The sequence below is a fragment of the Solanum stenotomum genome, chromosome 2 (assembly GCF_019186545.1).
Source record: "Solanum stenotomum isolate F172 chromosome 2, ASM1918654v1, whole genome shotgun sequence".
NCBI lineage: Eukaryota > Viridiplantae > Streptophyta > Magnoliopsida > Solanales > Solanaceae > Solanum > Solanum stenotomum.
In genome coordinates, this window is record NC_064283.1 from 45,120,816 (window position 1) to 45,137,917 (window position 17,102).

General features: G+C 40.0%; 1 protein-coding gene across 1 annotated transcript; it reads right to left on the bottom strand.

Moving 5' to 3' along the window:
• Positions 1-13,268: 13,268 nt before the first annotated feature.
• LOC125856023 (uncharacterized) lies at positions 13,269-14,252 on the bottom strand. Its single transcript, XM_049535627.1, has 2 exons — positions 13,732-14,252; positions 13,269-13,671 (listed from the first exon to the last, which is right to left on the bottom strand). Exons 1-2 carry the CDS (start codon positions 14,250-14,252, stop codon positions 13,269-13,271), a joined length of 924 nt encoding a protein of 307 aa, XP_049391584.1.
• Positions 14,253-17,102: the final 2,850 nt, after the last annotated feature.

A 17,102-nucleotide genomic window follows, 5' to 3' on the forward strand; every position in this document is an offset into this window, starting at 1 on the left:
ATTCGTCTGTGATCCGCTCTTTGGACCAATCACAGCCTTCTAAACTCGGTGGATAATGGGCATGTCCCTCTACCTTTCTCCACTTGAATATCGGGCTTCGTTTTGCATGGTGTGGAGCTTGAACCTGTGACCTAAGCCACAAATCCTCCACCTTTTGCTACTCAAGCTAGGCCTTGGGGTCATAAGTTTAAAGAATATATAGAACTTCAAAGTAACTGGAGTGTCTTTTCTCTTTAGAGTTTGTGTTACGTCATAGCTATTGTTACTTTTAATCTTGAAACTTCCCGAATATAGTATTTAGCATAGATATTGGATGTAGGTCCTGAATGGTTAAGTAGGCGATTGGACATATATTTGATTGAAACTTTCAATAGCAATTTTTGAAGTTGGAGTTGTATTGGAAATGTATCGCACTTGCAAAAACTTAAAGTTCAATGAGTTGAAAAAACTATTCACTGATGTCAAATTTGAAAACTCATCTTCAAAAAGTAAACAAAAAAGCATTCCAATGCATAACCAAACAATGTTTTGAAAATAACTTTTGGGAAAAGATGAAGAATTTCAAAGTTAAAAAGATTCTAGGATAGTTGTTGGTTTGGGACAGATCGGTTTGCCTGTCGTTGAGGTGCTAGTGGGGTGAAGGGAAGGTTCTTAGGTGATGAATGGCTGCATGAAGAGGGTGGTGGTCGAGGTTCCTCTGCTAGCAATTGGAGGACAATTTTTACCTTGTTGTATTGCCATGTATTTAGTTATGCTAATATGTTCCATGACTACTTTAGTTTCACACATTTAAGTGCCTTTTGTTTTAGTCTCCTTCACAAAGATAATGTAATATGCTCAAGTCATATGCTATGGGAATTGGACCTACTATTATATCTGCTTGTGATATGATAAGACGAGCTAATTTATCATCAACATGTGCAGGAACACTGGGGAGTTCATTATGTCAAGATACAGGGAGGTTGCTGAAATTGTTCTATGATACCTGGAGCACCGAGATCACCTAGTTCGCCTCAGCATAACTACTTTACTTCCTCTAATAGCCCATTTCCTGCGTGATTGATTTGTGACTAACTATTTAACGGTTTGTGACATTTGACTTCATTTTAGTTATTTAATCTGCTTTTACTAACTGGGAAATCTAGATGAATGAGATTTGCATCTTCTCAATGTTTACTACTGTAACCTCAAGTTTGTTTATTTTACTTATACAGATATGCATGAATCATATACCTCATGTCCTTAAAATACCTGCAGAATGTGCCAGTGAGTTCATTGCTCTTGGGGAGATGTCAGTTGCTCTATATGGTGAACTTATTAACTATTTGCCGACAATAACCTCTCACTTGGGTGATGTGGTATGTTATTTATGTCATTGAAGATGTACTTTTTTTGTTGTTGATAAAGGTAATGTTGTATTCCTTAGCATTAAGGCTATGTCGGCAACCTCTAAAAGATGTGCCCAGAAATTAAACAAGGAAGAGTAAAAACAGAAGAAGAAAAAACTAAATAGTTACAAAAGCACCATAAAATCTACTCATCGTTCATCTACTAGTACACCTTTACCCCAAAAGTATAATGTATTGAAACAGTTTTCTTTGACTGTCTGAACAGGGTTGGTACTATCCTCAAAATGTCTATGGTTTCTTTCATTCCAATAGAGTTCTTGTTGACTCATGCACCAGAGGCAATCCTAAGGTTCTTTGATTACTTCTCTTTCTTTCAATTTTTTTGTTGAAAATTGTGGAGTTGGAACATTTGTTTGATTAACATTGATTGTGGCGAAGTCTGAGTAGTTGTTCCCGAATAGATACATGAGGTTGCCTGAATAGTTATGAGTGATTTTGTGATAACTCTTACAACTCTTTTTGTAACTTTTGATTCATTAGCAGTTAAAATTTTCAATGCTACCTGTATTTTCAAGAGGAAGAAAGATTTTGAACCGTCTTGATTGATTTGCAGGCTATGTGTGGTGAGTTGTTGCATAATGCCTTGTGTTTGCTTTTGTCACCTAGAATATGCCCGATTGGTCTTGAATGAGTTTTGGTTGGAGAAATGATCTTAGGCTTTCTTTAATGTCTTGAAGTCCACTTGGCCTAAAAATCTCACCTTTGTACTAAATATATCCTTAGTTGTCCCCTTTGAGCCTAATCTTTTTTATGGGAAACCACATTACAAGCCTTATCCTTTTTGAAAAGGTAACTCTCTTTTGAACCATTTCCTTCTAGAACTTGATGTTGTGAAAGTTGAGGCTAAAAGCCTAAGTTGTGGGTGTTACGGGAAATTCATTAAAGGGATACTTACCACATGAGGGCATGCTGTAAAAAGAAAAAAGGAAATATAAAGAAGAGAGAAATTGAGGGATGGATGAAAAGTCTTAAAGAAAGAAAAAGTTTTGAAAAAGAAAGAACGGAAATGAATAAATGAGTCTTGAATCCTCCAAAAGTTGAAAATGGTTGCATGTGGAGCATCTAAAGTGGAAATAAGAAGAGAAAAAATGAAAAATAGTGTGGAATGTGCATGGGTTTGAATTGAAAGAAAAGTGGAGAAAGTTGGAAATGACGAGTCGTTGTGTAGTGTTTAAGGAGGGTGTAGTCACTTATAGATTGTATCTAGAATGCTTTTGTGATCTATAGGTTGATTATGATCTCTGGGGCTACCTGGGGGTTTTAGTAATTTATAGAAACCTATTTGAGTATAGTGAGTCGTGTGTATCATGCCTTCAGAATAGGTGTGAGTCAGTGTTTTTCGTTTCAGTATTATGAAAGGCCATAAACTTATCCACCACGACTAGTTTCAAAATTCTACTTCTCAGAAATAAAAAGAAGAAATAAGTTTAAAGAATTTATAGAACTTCAACGTAACTGGATTGTCCTTTCTCTTTAGAGTTTCTGGGACTTCTTAGCTATTGTTACTCTTAATCTTGAAAGATCCCGAAATACAGTATTTAGCATGAGATATTGGATGAAGGTCCTGAATGGTTAAGTAGGCTATTGGACATATTTTTGATTGAAACTTTAAAAAAAAAATTGAAGTTGGAGTTGTATTGGACATGTATCGCACTTGCAAAAAGTTGAAGTTCAATGAGTTGAAAGAAATATTCACTGATGTCAAACTTGAAAAACCCATCTTCAAAAAGTTAACCAAAAAATCATTCCAATGCATAACCAAACAATGTTTTGAAAATAACTTTTGGGAAAAGATGAAAAATTTCAAAGTCAAAAAGATTCTAGGATAGTTGTTGGTTTGTGACGGAGCGGTTTGCCTGTCTTTGAGGTGCTAGTGGGGTGAAGGGAAGGCTCTTTAGGTGATGGATGGATGCATGAAGAGAGTGGTGGGCGAGGTACCTCTGCTAGCTATTGGAGGACAGTTTTTTCTTTGTTGTATTGCCATGTATTTAGTTATGCTAATATGTACCATAATTACTTTAGTTTCAAGCATTTATGTGCCTTTTGTTTTAGTCTCCTTCACAAAGAATAATGTAATATGCTCAAGTCATATGCTATGGGAATTGGACCCATTATTATCTCTGCTTGTGATATGATAAGAGCTAATTTATCACCAAAATGTGCAGGAACTCATGATGTCAATAATATACAGGGAGCTTGCTGAAATTGTTCTAAGATACCGGAGCACCAAGATCACCTCAACATAACTTCTTTACTTCCTCGAATTGCCCATTTCCTGCATGATCAATTTGTGACTAACTATTTAACGGTTTGTGACATTTGACTTCATTTTAGTGATTTACTGTGCTTTTACTAACTGGAAAATCTTGATGAATGAGATTTGCATCTTCAATGTTGGCTACTGTAACCTCAAGTTTGTTTATTTTACTTCTACAGATATGCATGAATCATGTTCTAGTAACCAAAGTTGTAAACTAAAGTCTAATTCAACAATTAACAAAATATTATTTTTGAAATTGTTTCAATACTTAAATGAAACTAGTATTGTGTTCCCCATAGCATTGCGTCAATGTTCTTCCGTAATTGAGTTTCATGCAATTTACCTATACAAAATACATGCGAGTTAGCCATATCTGACACTTCTTAGTCTACTCAGATAATCTCATTCAAGTCCTCTCGGTCCTAGATTGTCACACTATTTACCCTCGCTTACAATGGTGTTAAGATTCTTTTCTCTCGAACTTAAACCTTGACTCCATTTCGTCAGATTAATTTAACTTTTTCCTAACTATCATTTTTCTCTCGAACAAATAACATATACAGGCTCACTCTAATGCGTGCACTCATCAAATACATGAATAACGAAAGCTAAATTACAATTTGTAAACATAAATCGCCTTTTACTCGTTTTATGAAATTACAATTATAATTACGTCATGGATCCCACAACCCCAGTTGTGGTGTTTAACCACTCATGATTTCACATAAACAATCAGAATTATATATTGAAAACATGTTAAAACAGTACTTACGAGAATAAGCAAATCAACAAGCCACTTCGATAATTCAAGAATCGGAAATCCAAACTTCGAACTTAATTCAATGTTAAAGTCGATAATCAAAAGCTCAGCATAATGGAAAACAGATTCCTTCTTTATGGTAAGATCAGATAAAAACTAAAAACACCCTAATTAATTCAAAAATAGTGTTTTAAAAAGAGTCCTACTTGAAGTAGGACTGAAATGTCGGGCACTTCACGGATAACTCTATGACCCGTCAAGGGGTTCACGGTCCGTGAAGCCCTTCATGGTCTTCACTTGGACTCACCCAAAATCGAATCTTCAAAACTTGCAGACTAGATTCTTGTCACGGACATCACCACAGCTCGTGACGATGACCACGATCCATCTAGGTACCCGTGGTCTTAACTTGGCCAATTCACTTTTCAACTTCTTGAGGTCTACCTACTGGAATTGCATCACGATCATCACCACGACCCGTCATGATGACCACTGCCCGTCTGGGCGTCCATGGTCTTCACTTAGCCAACCCATAATATGGTTCCTTCAAGTCTTCTTACTGACTTATCTCCATGGACAACACCACGATCCGTGACAAGGACAACGGCCCGTAATAACTCCTGTGGTCTTCACTTGGAGAATTTTGTCATCAGCTGCATCAACTTCTAGTGCACTGCTTCCTCTTCACAAGCTTCACGACGGCTCATTTAGTTGACCACTGCCCGTAATGGGCTCCGTAGTCTTCACTTGGCATTTGGTTATCAACAGCCTTCTTTTCTTTTCTCTTTCACGTCCACATGTTTCACATGTACAAACACTACCAAACACATTATGTCCACATAAATACACTTGATTCTAGTATCAATTCTTAGTTTTCAAGCATCAAATGTGCCAAGATTTCGCGGCACATCAATACCCTCAACTTAGAACCATTACTTGTCCTCAAGTGATTAGAAAATAATATTTTCAGCCCTCAAATCATTCAAACACTTTTGCAACCACGCAGCAGCCATCTCAAACACAATTTGTATCCAAAACCATGGATCTAACATGCAAGGATCAATTATGACATCTCATTACTCACAGTCGATCATGCTTATGTCTGTGAATTCTCAGCTAACACAATCTACTCTCAAATGCAATCAATGTGTCCTCACACCAAAGAAGTCCCTCACTCATGATAATTGGGACTAAGTACTATGCTCACTCTCTCAAAGAACTTCTAACACTAACAACAAACTATCATAGGCTTGCCCTTGCTTTCTACGCTCTATCTTTCAAACACCTGAAATAGGATCATTGTAGGACTTAATTGGCTTGTAGCATAGGCTCAAGTTAGGGAATGGATAATTGGATTTGTGAGTGACTAGTCCATTGGTTTTCCAAAGTTTCATTTGCAGACAACTCTTTTCTAAGTGATTCCCTTTTTTACTTCATTTCAGCACATCCCAAGCAACCATTATTTTCTTCTTCTTTTCCTTTTCTTTTCCTCACACCTCTTTCTCTATATATATGCAAATTTTTTTGTATGCACTCAGCTCACTGGTTGAACCTTCTTTTCCACTATTTCTTTCTGCTCAGATTGCAATCACCCTCAACTTAGGCTTTTGGCCTGAGTTGTGACATCGTATCTTCGGAAACCAAAGGTTATGATATTTACTGGGTAAGAACAAAAACTGATTTTTAGGCTCAAATCGGGTTCAAGTGATAAGCTTTTTATTTGGTTGTTTTATTTTTTATTTTTGTTGGCTTTTTTATGGCTTAACAAAAATGGCCTACTGATTCTTTCCTATCCGGTTATTCTCAAATTTAAGTAAGACTACTCGAGCAAATTCTAGTTTCTGCTCCTAGTGTTAGACTTCGAACAACACTCACACACACATGACACAGGACTACATTCTCCAGTTTCTTGGTTCACCAATTTATTTATCAGACTAGCAATGTTCAACATGTCAGTATCTAAGACGTCATCTAAAGATCCTAACAGTCAAATCTCATGTCAAGGTAATCATGTCACACAAATTAGCTGCTGCACAACTCAACATACCAACAAAAACACAAGATAGTAACAATTTTCACTTTAAACACAAAATCAACCTCCATTCATTCAAACAACTTAATTGGTAGGTTCTTTACCACCCCCTCCCCAAACAAAAAGGCATTCCCCTCAAAGTAAATCATACTTATGGCGCTGTAGGCGTCGGTAGTCGGATCAATGTTGGTACCCTTATCAACGGGTGCACTCTGAGACACCAACTCAGGATCAGGCTGGCTACCACTCACCGGGACAGGTACTCCGCTACCAGAAGCTCCAGCTAACATGACATCTAGTTGTTGTTGTTCAAGTGCTTCTTTTTCTCGAGCGTCCTTCTTGGATGCCTTGTGGGCTTTCTTTTCTTGCCTTCTTGCCTCTCTGGACAAGTCAGCAGGTCCTCACCAGATTCTCCGGCTCTGTGTTTCCTCTTGTTGGACTTACTCTTGGGAGTTCTCCCCAGATATTGTCAAGAGACTGAGTACTAGGTTGCTTATCGAATATCTTCATTAATGAGTCTGGCATGACTGGAGTGGACACATGTACTGGCTTTTCAGCCAGTTTAGCAACTTGGGCTCGCATTTCGGCTAATTGTTTCTGAAACTCTTCATTATTGCCCAATCTGGCAGCCAGCAACTGTGTTTGGACATGGTACTACCGCTAATGGTCCCACCAGTTTGGAAGCTGCAATTATCTTGACATCCTGGATTTTGGAAGCCGCAGTTATCTTGGATGCCTCAACCAGTTTATCCACCAACTTATTTGGAGGACTGTTCGCCTGCAAACAAAGTTTCCCTATTAGATAGGAAAGAACCTGATCTCTCATTCAGCGCTTTGTCTCGCATCTCCGTGGCGATGATTCGACCTGCATTCACAAGGTAACTGGCCATGAGGCTAGCAACCAATGATGTTAATGACGGAGACAGTGTATTATCATTTGTTATGGGTCGCAACTAAGCTCGAACTATTGACCACCAAACCTTGGCTGAAAAGGTGAGGGATGCCTTGAAAATCTGCACATGTGGATCAGACATCCATACTACTTCTTCTTTTTCTATGGCAATGTACCCGACAATCCAACGCATGATGCGCTCTCGCGAAGTAAGATCCTTTATCTCCGATTCACTAGTGACAGTGTGATGTTTTCCCTCAAATAGTCCCACAGAAATTGGTGTTGTATACTCATGGCCATGTAGCATCCTATTAATTGTTTCCTCATAGATGTTCACAGTCTTACCCCGAATATTCATTGTGTCTAAAGAAGCCAATGTGGTTGCAAGCGTCTTCTGTGCTCGCTTTGTTGTTTCAGTCTCCGCAACAATGTTCATTGGGGTGGCTGTGTAGATAACATAGAACTCTCGAGGTAAATGGTCGGTGTATTCTCCAGGAGCATTGGTCATCCATTCAAACTGGTGAATCTGGAACAACCTGTAAATCTCTAGAATGCATGGATGTCCTCTATCACTACCCTAGTTTCGGGCATGAGTGGTATCTTTCTACCCCCCACCCCCGACTTGCTCACAATTCCATGTTTGAAGAAGTCTTCCTACCTGATCACCCTCCACATGGCTCTGAAACAGTCAATAAGTTGTTGTCGCACTATTAGGTCAAATTCGTGGATGCTAACATATTGGACCATTGTATCGTCTGGAGTCACCTAATCATCCCCCTCCGTAGCAGATGTCGTTGTCTGAGCTCCAATTGCAGCCTCTGGTACTACTGCAGGTGGAGAAGTGGTAGCATATTCTTGAGATTCGCTTTCGGACATTGCACTTCCCTCTGAACCAGTAGCAGATTGGCTTCCCAAATCGACATCATATTAACTTCTCGATTCCTCACTGCCACCGGAATGACTACCTCTCTCTTAAGACTGGGGAGGAGTGTCCTGGAGAATTTCCCTCCGTGTATGTGATCTAGTAGCCCAAGGCGAGTGATCCTCAATGGTGGTATTAATTTGCACCTAAAAACTACTACACTCGGAGTCGCCATGACCTTCAGATTGAGAAGCAGTAGGTGCAGACTATGGGGCTACGTTCTTTCTTCTTGGAGGCATAGTACCTGAGAAACACAACACTCATTAGTACACAAATCAACTATCGGGTACTCAGACTTCCCCTGTCTAATTACATTGTGACGCATTGCCTTAAGAATGTCGTCTCCTAATCTATCATGGGGAAGGGCCACAGAATCAAAAGACGACAGAAATAAAAGTACAGAAAAGAAGAAAAAAAAATTACAAACCAAGTAAATTGTACGAGAGCTCACACGGGTCGTGGTAGGTACCACGGTCCGTAAAATCTCTCGTGGAGTTCTTACAGAATCAGTGTGCAACAGTAGATTGACCAAGTGTTGTTCACGGACAGTTTCACGACCCGTGGAGTGAACCACGGTCTGTGATGTGCTCATGAACCTATCTACTGGGTGGATGAAATCGAAGTGTGGTCCACGAGTGGTTTCACGGCTCGTGATGGCCTCCACGGTCTGTGAAACCTCTCGTGATCTTACACTTAACCATTCAGCTAATACACATAGACTTGAATCCTACCCACATACAAATTATCAATTGTACACAATCTAAACTGATATCCATCAAACACCAGGCAACTCAACGTAATACTCATTCAACCAAACACATAATCCCACATCAACACTGCTCTACATAAATTCAACTACCCCACAAAATATCACAACCAATTTAGACAAAATTCAGATAAACCCACAACAATGCATCAGACCCTCCTAAGTAAATATCATCAAAGATCAGTTCTCACACAATCATGCTTAATTTTGATCAAATATACGTAGTTCTAACTTGTTTATAGATGAAATTAAGCATATAATAAGTAAATTAGGATACTTACTTCGAATGAGAGCAAACTTATGGTTCAACTACTTCAGAGAAATAATAACCCACACTTTGATGCTTTGACACTAGAACTAGGGTTTCGATTTTTCTAAGAATTTAGAACTTATGGATGATGGAAACCTAAGTATGATTGTGATAACCATTATGGAAGAGAGAATAGGGAGAGAAAAATGACCCTTGGCGCTTTAGGAACTTAATAACGTTGTGATTTCAATTATTCCTTTCGTGCGGGTCGTTCAGGTGTTGGTAAGACTGGGTTGTTGACGATGGACCGTGAAAGTGCCCGTGAAGGTCACCACGGTCCGTACAAGGCTTGACGGACCGTGAACCATTCCATGAACCTTTTTCTTGAAATTTCCAATAGCTCCCTTAAGTTGGTGTTTAGAGTGACAGACCATGAAGTTGCCCATGAAGGGCACCATGGTCCACGAGGTTGCTCGTGAAGAGCAGTCTGCACCCAGTTCCTACAATTTTTAACCCATTTTCTCCTGCACACATCAACACACAGTGACTCTATAAAAACAAAGAAAAATAAGGAAAAAGGAAAGTACCTAATATAATTACATCTTGGGTTGCCTCCCAAGCAGTGCACAATTTAACGTCGCGGCGCGACGCAGGTTACTTGATTGCTCAGACTTTATCAAGTTTACATTCCTCCACAATCTTCACATTTTCTAGAACACCCAAATATGTCTTGATTCGCTAACCATTGGCTTTGAACCTCACGCCATTAGCATTTTCTAGCTCAATAGCACCCGACTGACACACCTGTGTTACCTTAAAAGGTCCAGACCATTTGGATCTCAATTTTCTTGGAAATAGACAAAGCGAGGCTTCTTTTCTCAATATGCTTGCCATGATATAGCTTCATCATCTCCTTATACAGTGCAGACCTTTCGTAGGCTCTCAGACGGAACTCATCCATCTTATTGATCTGATCCAATCTCAGGTTTGCAGTTTCGCTCCAACTAAAGCCCAAAATGATCTATGCTCAGGCTCAACGGCAAATGACATGCCTTTCCAAACACCAATTGATATGGAGACATACCAATAGGCATCTTGAAAGCTTTTCGATATGCCCATAGAGCATCATCAAACTTTTGTGCCCAATATGTCCTGTTGGCATTCACCGTTTTAGTCAGAATTGCTTTAATTTCTCTGTTAGAGACCTCCACTTAGCCACTGGTCTGTGGGTGATAAGGTGTTGATACCTTGTGTTGTTTAACTCCATATTTAGCCAGAAGAGAACTGAATACCTTATTGCAGAAATGGGACCCGCCATCACTGATAATAGTTGTGCCAAACCTTGAGAAGATATTCTTCTTCAGAAAACCAGCAACACTCTTGCCATCATTCTCAGACAAAGCAACTGCCTCATCCCATTTGGACACATAGTCCACTGCAACCAATATGTACTTCTTCCCATAGGAGCTCACAAATGGGCCCATGAAATTGATTCCTCACACATCAAACAGCTCCACCTCCAGAATAGGTGTCATGGGTAACTCGTGGCGCTGAGAGATGGCTCCTTGGCGCTGGCACATATCACAACTCCTAACTATGTCCATTGCATCCTAATGAATTGTGGGCCAGTAGTACCCACACTAAAGTATCTTGTGGGCTGTCTGAGCACCTCCATGATGGCCACCTACCGGAGAGAAGTGGCAGGCTTCTAGAATATGCAACATCTCAGCTTCAGGAACACATCGCTTGATGATGTTGTCATCACACACCTTGTATAGGTAAGGTTCATCCCAAAAAATACTTACCCACATCATGTATGAACCTCTTCCTTTGTTGATATGCCAGCCCCTCCGGCATCAAATCACTAACAACAAAGTTAGCAAAATCAGCAAACCAAGGAATAAGATCAAAAGCAGCAGCTAATACCTGCTCATCCTAGAACGAATCATTTATGTTGAGCTCGAGTTCCTCTTTCTTTTCAGCCTCCAACATCGACAGGTGATCAACCACTTGGTTATCACAACCTTTCCTATCCTTAACCTCAAAATCAAACTCCTGAAGAAGTAACACCCATCTGATCAACCTTGGTTTGGCATCCTTCTTTTCCATGAGGTATCTCAAAGTTGCATGGTCCGTATGGACCATCACTTTAGTACCCAGCAAGTAAGCTCTGAATTTTTCGAAAGGATACACCACCGCCAGTAGTTCCTGCTCAGTAACTGTGTAGTTTCGTTGTACCCCATTCAGTAACTTACTAGCATAGTAAATCGGATGAAACATCTTGTTGCGCTTCTACCCTAACATAAATCCTAAAGCAATACCACTAGCATCGCACATTACCTCAAATGGCTCTGCCCAATTTGGGCCAATGATCACTGGTGTAGAAATCAACTTATTTTTTAGGCATTTGAAGGCCCTGAGACATGCCTCATCAAAGACAAATTTCACTTCCTTCTCCACAAGCTTGCACATGGGGTGTGCAATTTTGGAGAAGTCCTTGATGAAACGCCTATAGAATCCAGCGTGTCCTAAGAAACTTCAAACACCCTTCACACAGACCGGCGGAGGTAACTTTTCAATCACCTCAATTTTGGCCTTGTCGACCTCAATCCCTTTCTATGACACCTTGTGTCCAAGTACTATGCCTTTCTTGACCATGAAATAGTACTTCTCCCAGTTTAACACTAGATTTTCCTCCATACATCTCTGTAGGGCCCTGCTAAGATTCAGCAAACAATCATAAAAAGTATCACCTACCACTGAAAAGTCATCCATGAATACCTCTAGAGTGTCCTCCACCATGTCTGAGAAGATAGACACCATACACCTTGGAAAGTTGTTGTTGCATTACTTAGTCCAAATGGCATGCGTTTAAATGCAAAAATGCCATAAGGACAAGTAAAGGTAGTCTTTTCCTGATCTTCAGGAGCAATCGATATCTGGTTGTAGCCAGAGTATCCATCTAAGAATCAATACCACCTTTTTCCAGCCAACCTGTCAAGCTTCTGGTCCATGAAAGGCATTGGGAAGTGATCACTCAAGGTCCGCTTGTTCAGCTTCATGTAGTCTATACACACTCACCATCCAGTAGCTAGTCTTTGTGGGACCAGCTTATTCTTTGCATTCGCGACCACAGTCATACCACTCTTTTTGGGAACACATTGCACTGGCCTGACCCAGTGACTGTCAGAAATGGGGTACACCACCCCAACATCTAACCACTTGATTATCTCTTTTTTACCACCTCTTGCATAGGTGGGTTTAACCTCCTCAGGTGTTCAACGCTTGGGTTGCAGTCCTCCTCAAGTTGGATCTTATAGGTGCATATACCTGGAGGTATCCCGATGATGTCAACAATGGCCCACCCAATGGGACTTTTGTACCTAATCAACACTTTGGTCATAGCTTGGACCTGTTCATCATTCAAATCTGCAGCCAAAATCACAGGTAAAGTGTTGTTAGCTCCCAAAAATACATACCTCAGGTGACTAGGTAACTGTTTCAGTTCCAGCATATGTGGCTCCTCAATGGATGGTTTTGCTAGAGGACTTGGCCTGTTTTTCAAATCCATGTCCAATTTCTTTGGAGCATAAGAGTGTGCTCCCATACCCTGCAAAGCATTCACGGTCTCTACATAGTCAGACCAGAAATCAGCATCAAAATTCATCAGCACTGCAACTAAGGTTTCAACAGTCAACCTCTCTTCAATGCTTGCTCCCATTTCTTCTTCATCAAAAACTATATTACAGACACCACATTCATGTCATGTGGTTGTTTCATGGACCTGCAAATATTAAAACTTTACCTCTTCTTTGTTGAGTCTAAATTCCAGTTCTTCTCACTCAACATCTACCAATGCTCGACATGTGGCTATAAATGGTCTTCTCAAACTCTACTTCGCAATCCAAGATCACGAAGTCTGTCGGAAAGATGAACGTGTCCACCTTTACGAGCGCATCACATAGGATGCCCAAAAGTCACTTCACTGACCTATCTACCATCATCAACCTCATGGATGTGGGTTTTGGAACTCCTAACCCCAGTTGCTTGTAGATGGCCAGCGGCATCAAGTTTATACTGGCCCCTAGATCACACAAGGCCTTTGCAAATTTGATTGATCCGATAGTGCATGGTATGATAGTAAATGCACTCGAATCCTCCTTCTTCTGCACCAGAGACCTGGTAGAAATAGCATTGCAGTGATGAACATGGTTAGTCAAATCAATACTTACAGCTCTTTTCTTTGTGACTAAGTCCTTCATGAACTTGGCATATCCTGGTATTTGTTCTGGTACTTCCACCGGTGGGATGTTTATTGACAGTTGTCGCAGCATGGTGATGAACTTAGCAAATTTCCCATCTTCGGCTTTCTTTTTAAGCCTTTTGAGGGAAAAGAGGAGGTGGTCTTAGGATTTGTTGTAAAGGCGAGGTTCCCTCAACCTCTTTTTCTTTCTTGAGAGTTGCCCCAACTGCTGCTCAATTTGCTTGATAGAGATGGTGTGAGAATCTCCCAGTTGACTCATACTAGAAAAGTCACCTTTCATCTCCTTTACCCCTGCATCAGTTAATTTAACTTTTTGGAGCACCTTATTAGCCAACATGTCTTCCTTAAACCCGCTGGAACTACCACTTGCTCGGTCTCTATTACATGGGGGCACATAGACACCACTGTGGTCATTTTTATACCCATCTCTGTTCTGCCAGTTTCTTTGCTCTCTAGTTGCTGGCCTATCATATTGTCCTTCCCTTGAGTAATTTCGACATGCATTTCCAGAATTATAACCCTGGTTTCCTGAGTTATAATTCTGGAAACCTCCTTGGTTTCCCAGGTAATTTGCCTCGTCATCTAAATCAATATCCTGATCTTCAAACCTGTTTGGTTGACTCACGGCATTTACCTTTTCAGACTTGGAGATAGTATGCTTCGTGAGTAGATTTATTTGGGCCATCATGTGTGCCATATCATGATCCCTTTCTTCTTCTCTCTTCCTTTGTTCAGCTGACAGCCAGATCTCCTACTTCTTCATTCCTGGTATACCATGCCTTGTTATTCTTTGACACTTCGTCCATCAGTTGCATGCTCTCTGAGAATGGCTTCCTCAAAAATGATGCTCCACACACTACATCAACATGTTTAGTGACATAATTTAAAGACATGGAAAATGCCTATTTTAGATGTCTCTCAGTGAGACCATGGTTTGGGCACTTCTTCAGCTTTTGGTTGAATCTCCACCAAGTGTCATGCATCGTTTCTCCTGGTAGCTGCTTATGGGCATTGATCTCGTCTGTCATCTGCAGCTCTTTTGATTCCAGAAAGAATCGCTCCAGGAAAGCCTCTTTCAACTCTGCCCAAGTCTTGATTGAGTCAACCGGCATCTCATTTAACCAGTTGGTTGCCTCTCCAATAAGAGGCAAAGGAAATAACCTCGATCTCATCGTTGTTTGGATTACTCTAGGAATCTCTTGCAATTTGCAAATAGCCACAAAGTTCATCAAATGCTGGTTAGCATCATCACCTGTTGCACCCCCTGAACATACCTTTCAGATTTAGCAGTTGAATCATAGTGCTGGTTATTGTGAACTTAATGCCTGGAGGTAGTGTAGGTAACACTATCGCTCCAGTGGCTCCAACTCCATCCAAGTCTACATCATCCTCTTCATACATCATATGAGTTAGAGGTTGTGTTCTACCCCTTGGAGCTATTGGTTGGCAGTGGGGGGAATGACTCCATCCACAGCTATGTTTTTGTTCACTACCCTAGGCTGGTTGTTCACAACATTCAGCTGAATACCTCTTGCAAGGGTTTCAGCTTCCAATCTGAATCTCTGTCTCTGCACCTCAAGTTCTTGTGCGTTCACCGTATTACGGATTGTTTTCCGAAGTTCTGGATAGTACGGGACTAATGGGGATCCCTTACTTCTAGTATTTGGCATACACAGTCGAACTCACCTGAAAGAGACAGACAAAGAACAAGACGTAAAATTAGGAAATCTAAGTACACTTAGAATAAAAGCTAGTAAAACACTTATGAATTGAAATTTCCCAGCAGCGGCGCCAAAATTTGATACGTCCAAAATTACACCTCAATTAAGAGATATAAACGGTCAAAGTCAATTTATAGAACTCAACATGAGTTGAGGTCAATCCCACAAAGAATTTCTTTACAGAAATGATTTCACTATGGCATTTTACTCAAATGTCGATATTATTTCCTAATTAAACAATTACAGGAAATAAAATTAGTATTATTGTGATGTTCTAGTAACCAAAGTCATAAACTAAAGTCTAATTCAACACTTAACAAAATATCAGTTTAGAAGTTGTTTCAATACTTAAATGAAACTAGGATTGTGTTCCCCATAACATTGCGTCTAATGTTCTTCTGAAATTGATTTTCAAGCAATTTACCTCTACAAAATACATGCGAGTTAGCTATATCTGACACTTCTTAGTCTACTCAGATAATCTCACTCAAGTACTCTCGGTCCTAGAGTGTTACACGATTTACCTTCGCTTACAATGGTGTTAAGATTCTTTTCTCTCGAACTGAAACCTTGACTCCATTTCGTCAAAGTAATTTAACTTTTTCTGAACTATAATTTTTCTCTCGAACAAATGACAGATACAGGCTCACTCTAATGCATGCACTCATCATAATACATGAATAACGAAAGCTAAATTACAATTTGTAAACATAAACCTGCTTTTACTCTTTTTCCAAAATTACAATCAGAATTACGTCATGGATCCCACAACCCCAGTCGTGTTGTTTAGCCACTCATGATTTCACGTAAACAATCAGAATTATACAATGAAAACATGTTAAAATAGTACTTACGAGAATAAGCAAATCAACAAGCCACTTTGATATTCAAGAATCAAAAATCCAACCTTCAAACTTAATTCAATGTTAAAATCGATAATCAAAAGCTCAGCATGATGGAAAACACGTTCCTTCTTTAAGGTAAGATCAAATAAAAACTAAAAACGCTCTAATTAATTCAAAAATAGTGTTTTATAAAGAATCATACTCGAAGTAGGACTGAAATGTCGGGCACTTTACAAACAGCTCTACGACCCGTCAAGGGTTTCACGGTCCATGAAGCCCTTCGTGGTTTTCACTTGGACTCACCCAAAATCGACTCTTCAAGACTTGCACACTGGATTCTTGTCACGGACATCACCACGGCTCGTGACAATGACCACGGTCTGTCTAGGTACCCGTGGTCTTAACTTGGCCAATTCACTTTTCAGCTTCTTGAGACACCCACTGGAAATGCATCATGATCATCACCACGACCCGTCATGATGACCACGGCCCGTCTGGGCGTCTGTGGTCTTTACTTGGCCAACCCATAATATGGCTCCTTGAAGTCTTCTTACTGACTTATCTCCACGGACAACACCACGATCTATGACAAAGACAACTGCCCGTAATAACTCTCGTGGTCTTCACTTGGAGAATTTTGTCATCAGCTGCATCAACTTCTAGTGCACTGCTTCCTCTTCACAAGCTTCACGACGGCTCGTTTAGTTGACCATGACTCGTAATGGGCTCCGTGGTCTTCATTTGGCTTTTGGTTGTCAGCATCCTTCTTTTCTTTCCTCTTTCACATTCACAAACTTCACATGTACAAACATTACCAAACACATTATATCCACATAAATACACTCGATTCTAGTATCAATTCTTAGTTTTCAAGCATCAAATGTTCCAAGATTTCGCCGCACATCATCGGTTTTTATTTCTTCTTCTTGATTTTTATATTTTTCGGACGTTTACGAATTAAAATTTTTGATATTTTCCAGG

Bases quoted from the DNA above. Each gene is read 5' to 3' on its own strand.
- LOC125856023 (XM_049535627.1), bottom strand. From the start codon at position 14,252: ATGGCACACATGATGGCCCAAATAAATCTACTCACGAAGCATACTATC. The intron at 13,672-13,731 runs GTTGAGGGAACC...TTCCCTCAAAAG, and splicing joins CTCTCAAGAAAGAAAAAGAG to GCTTAAAAAGAAAGCCGAAG.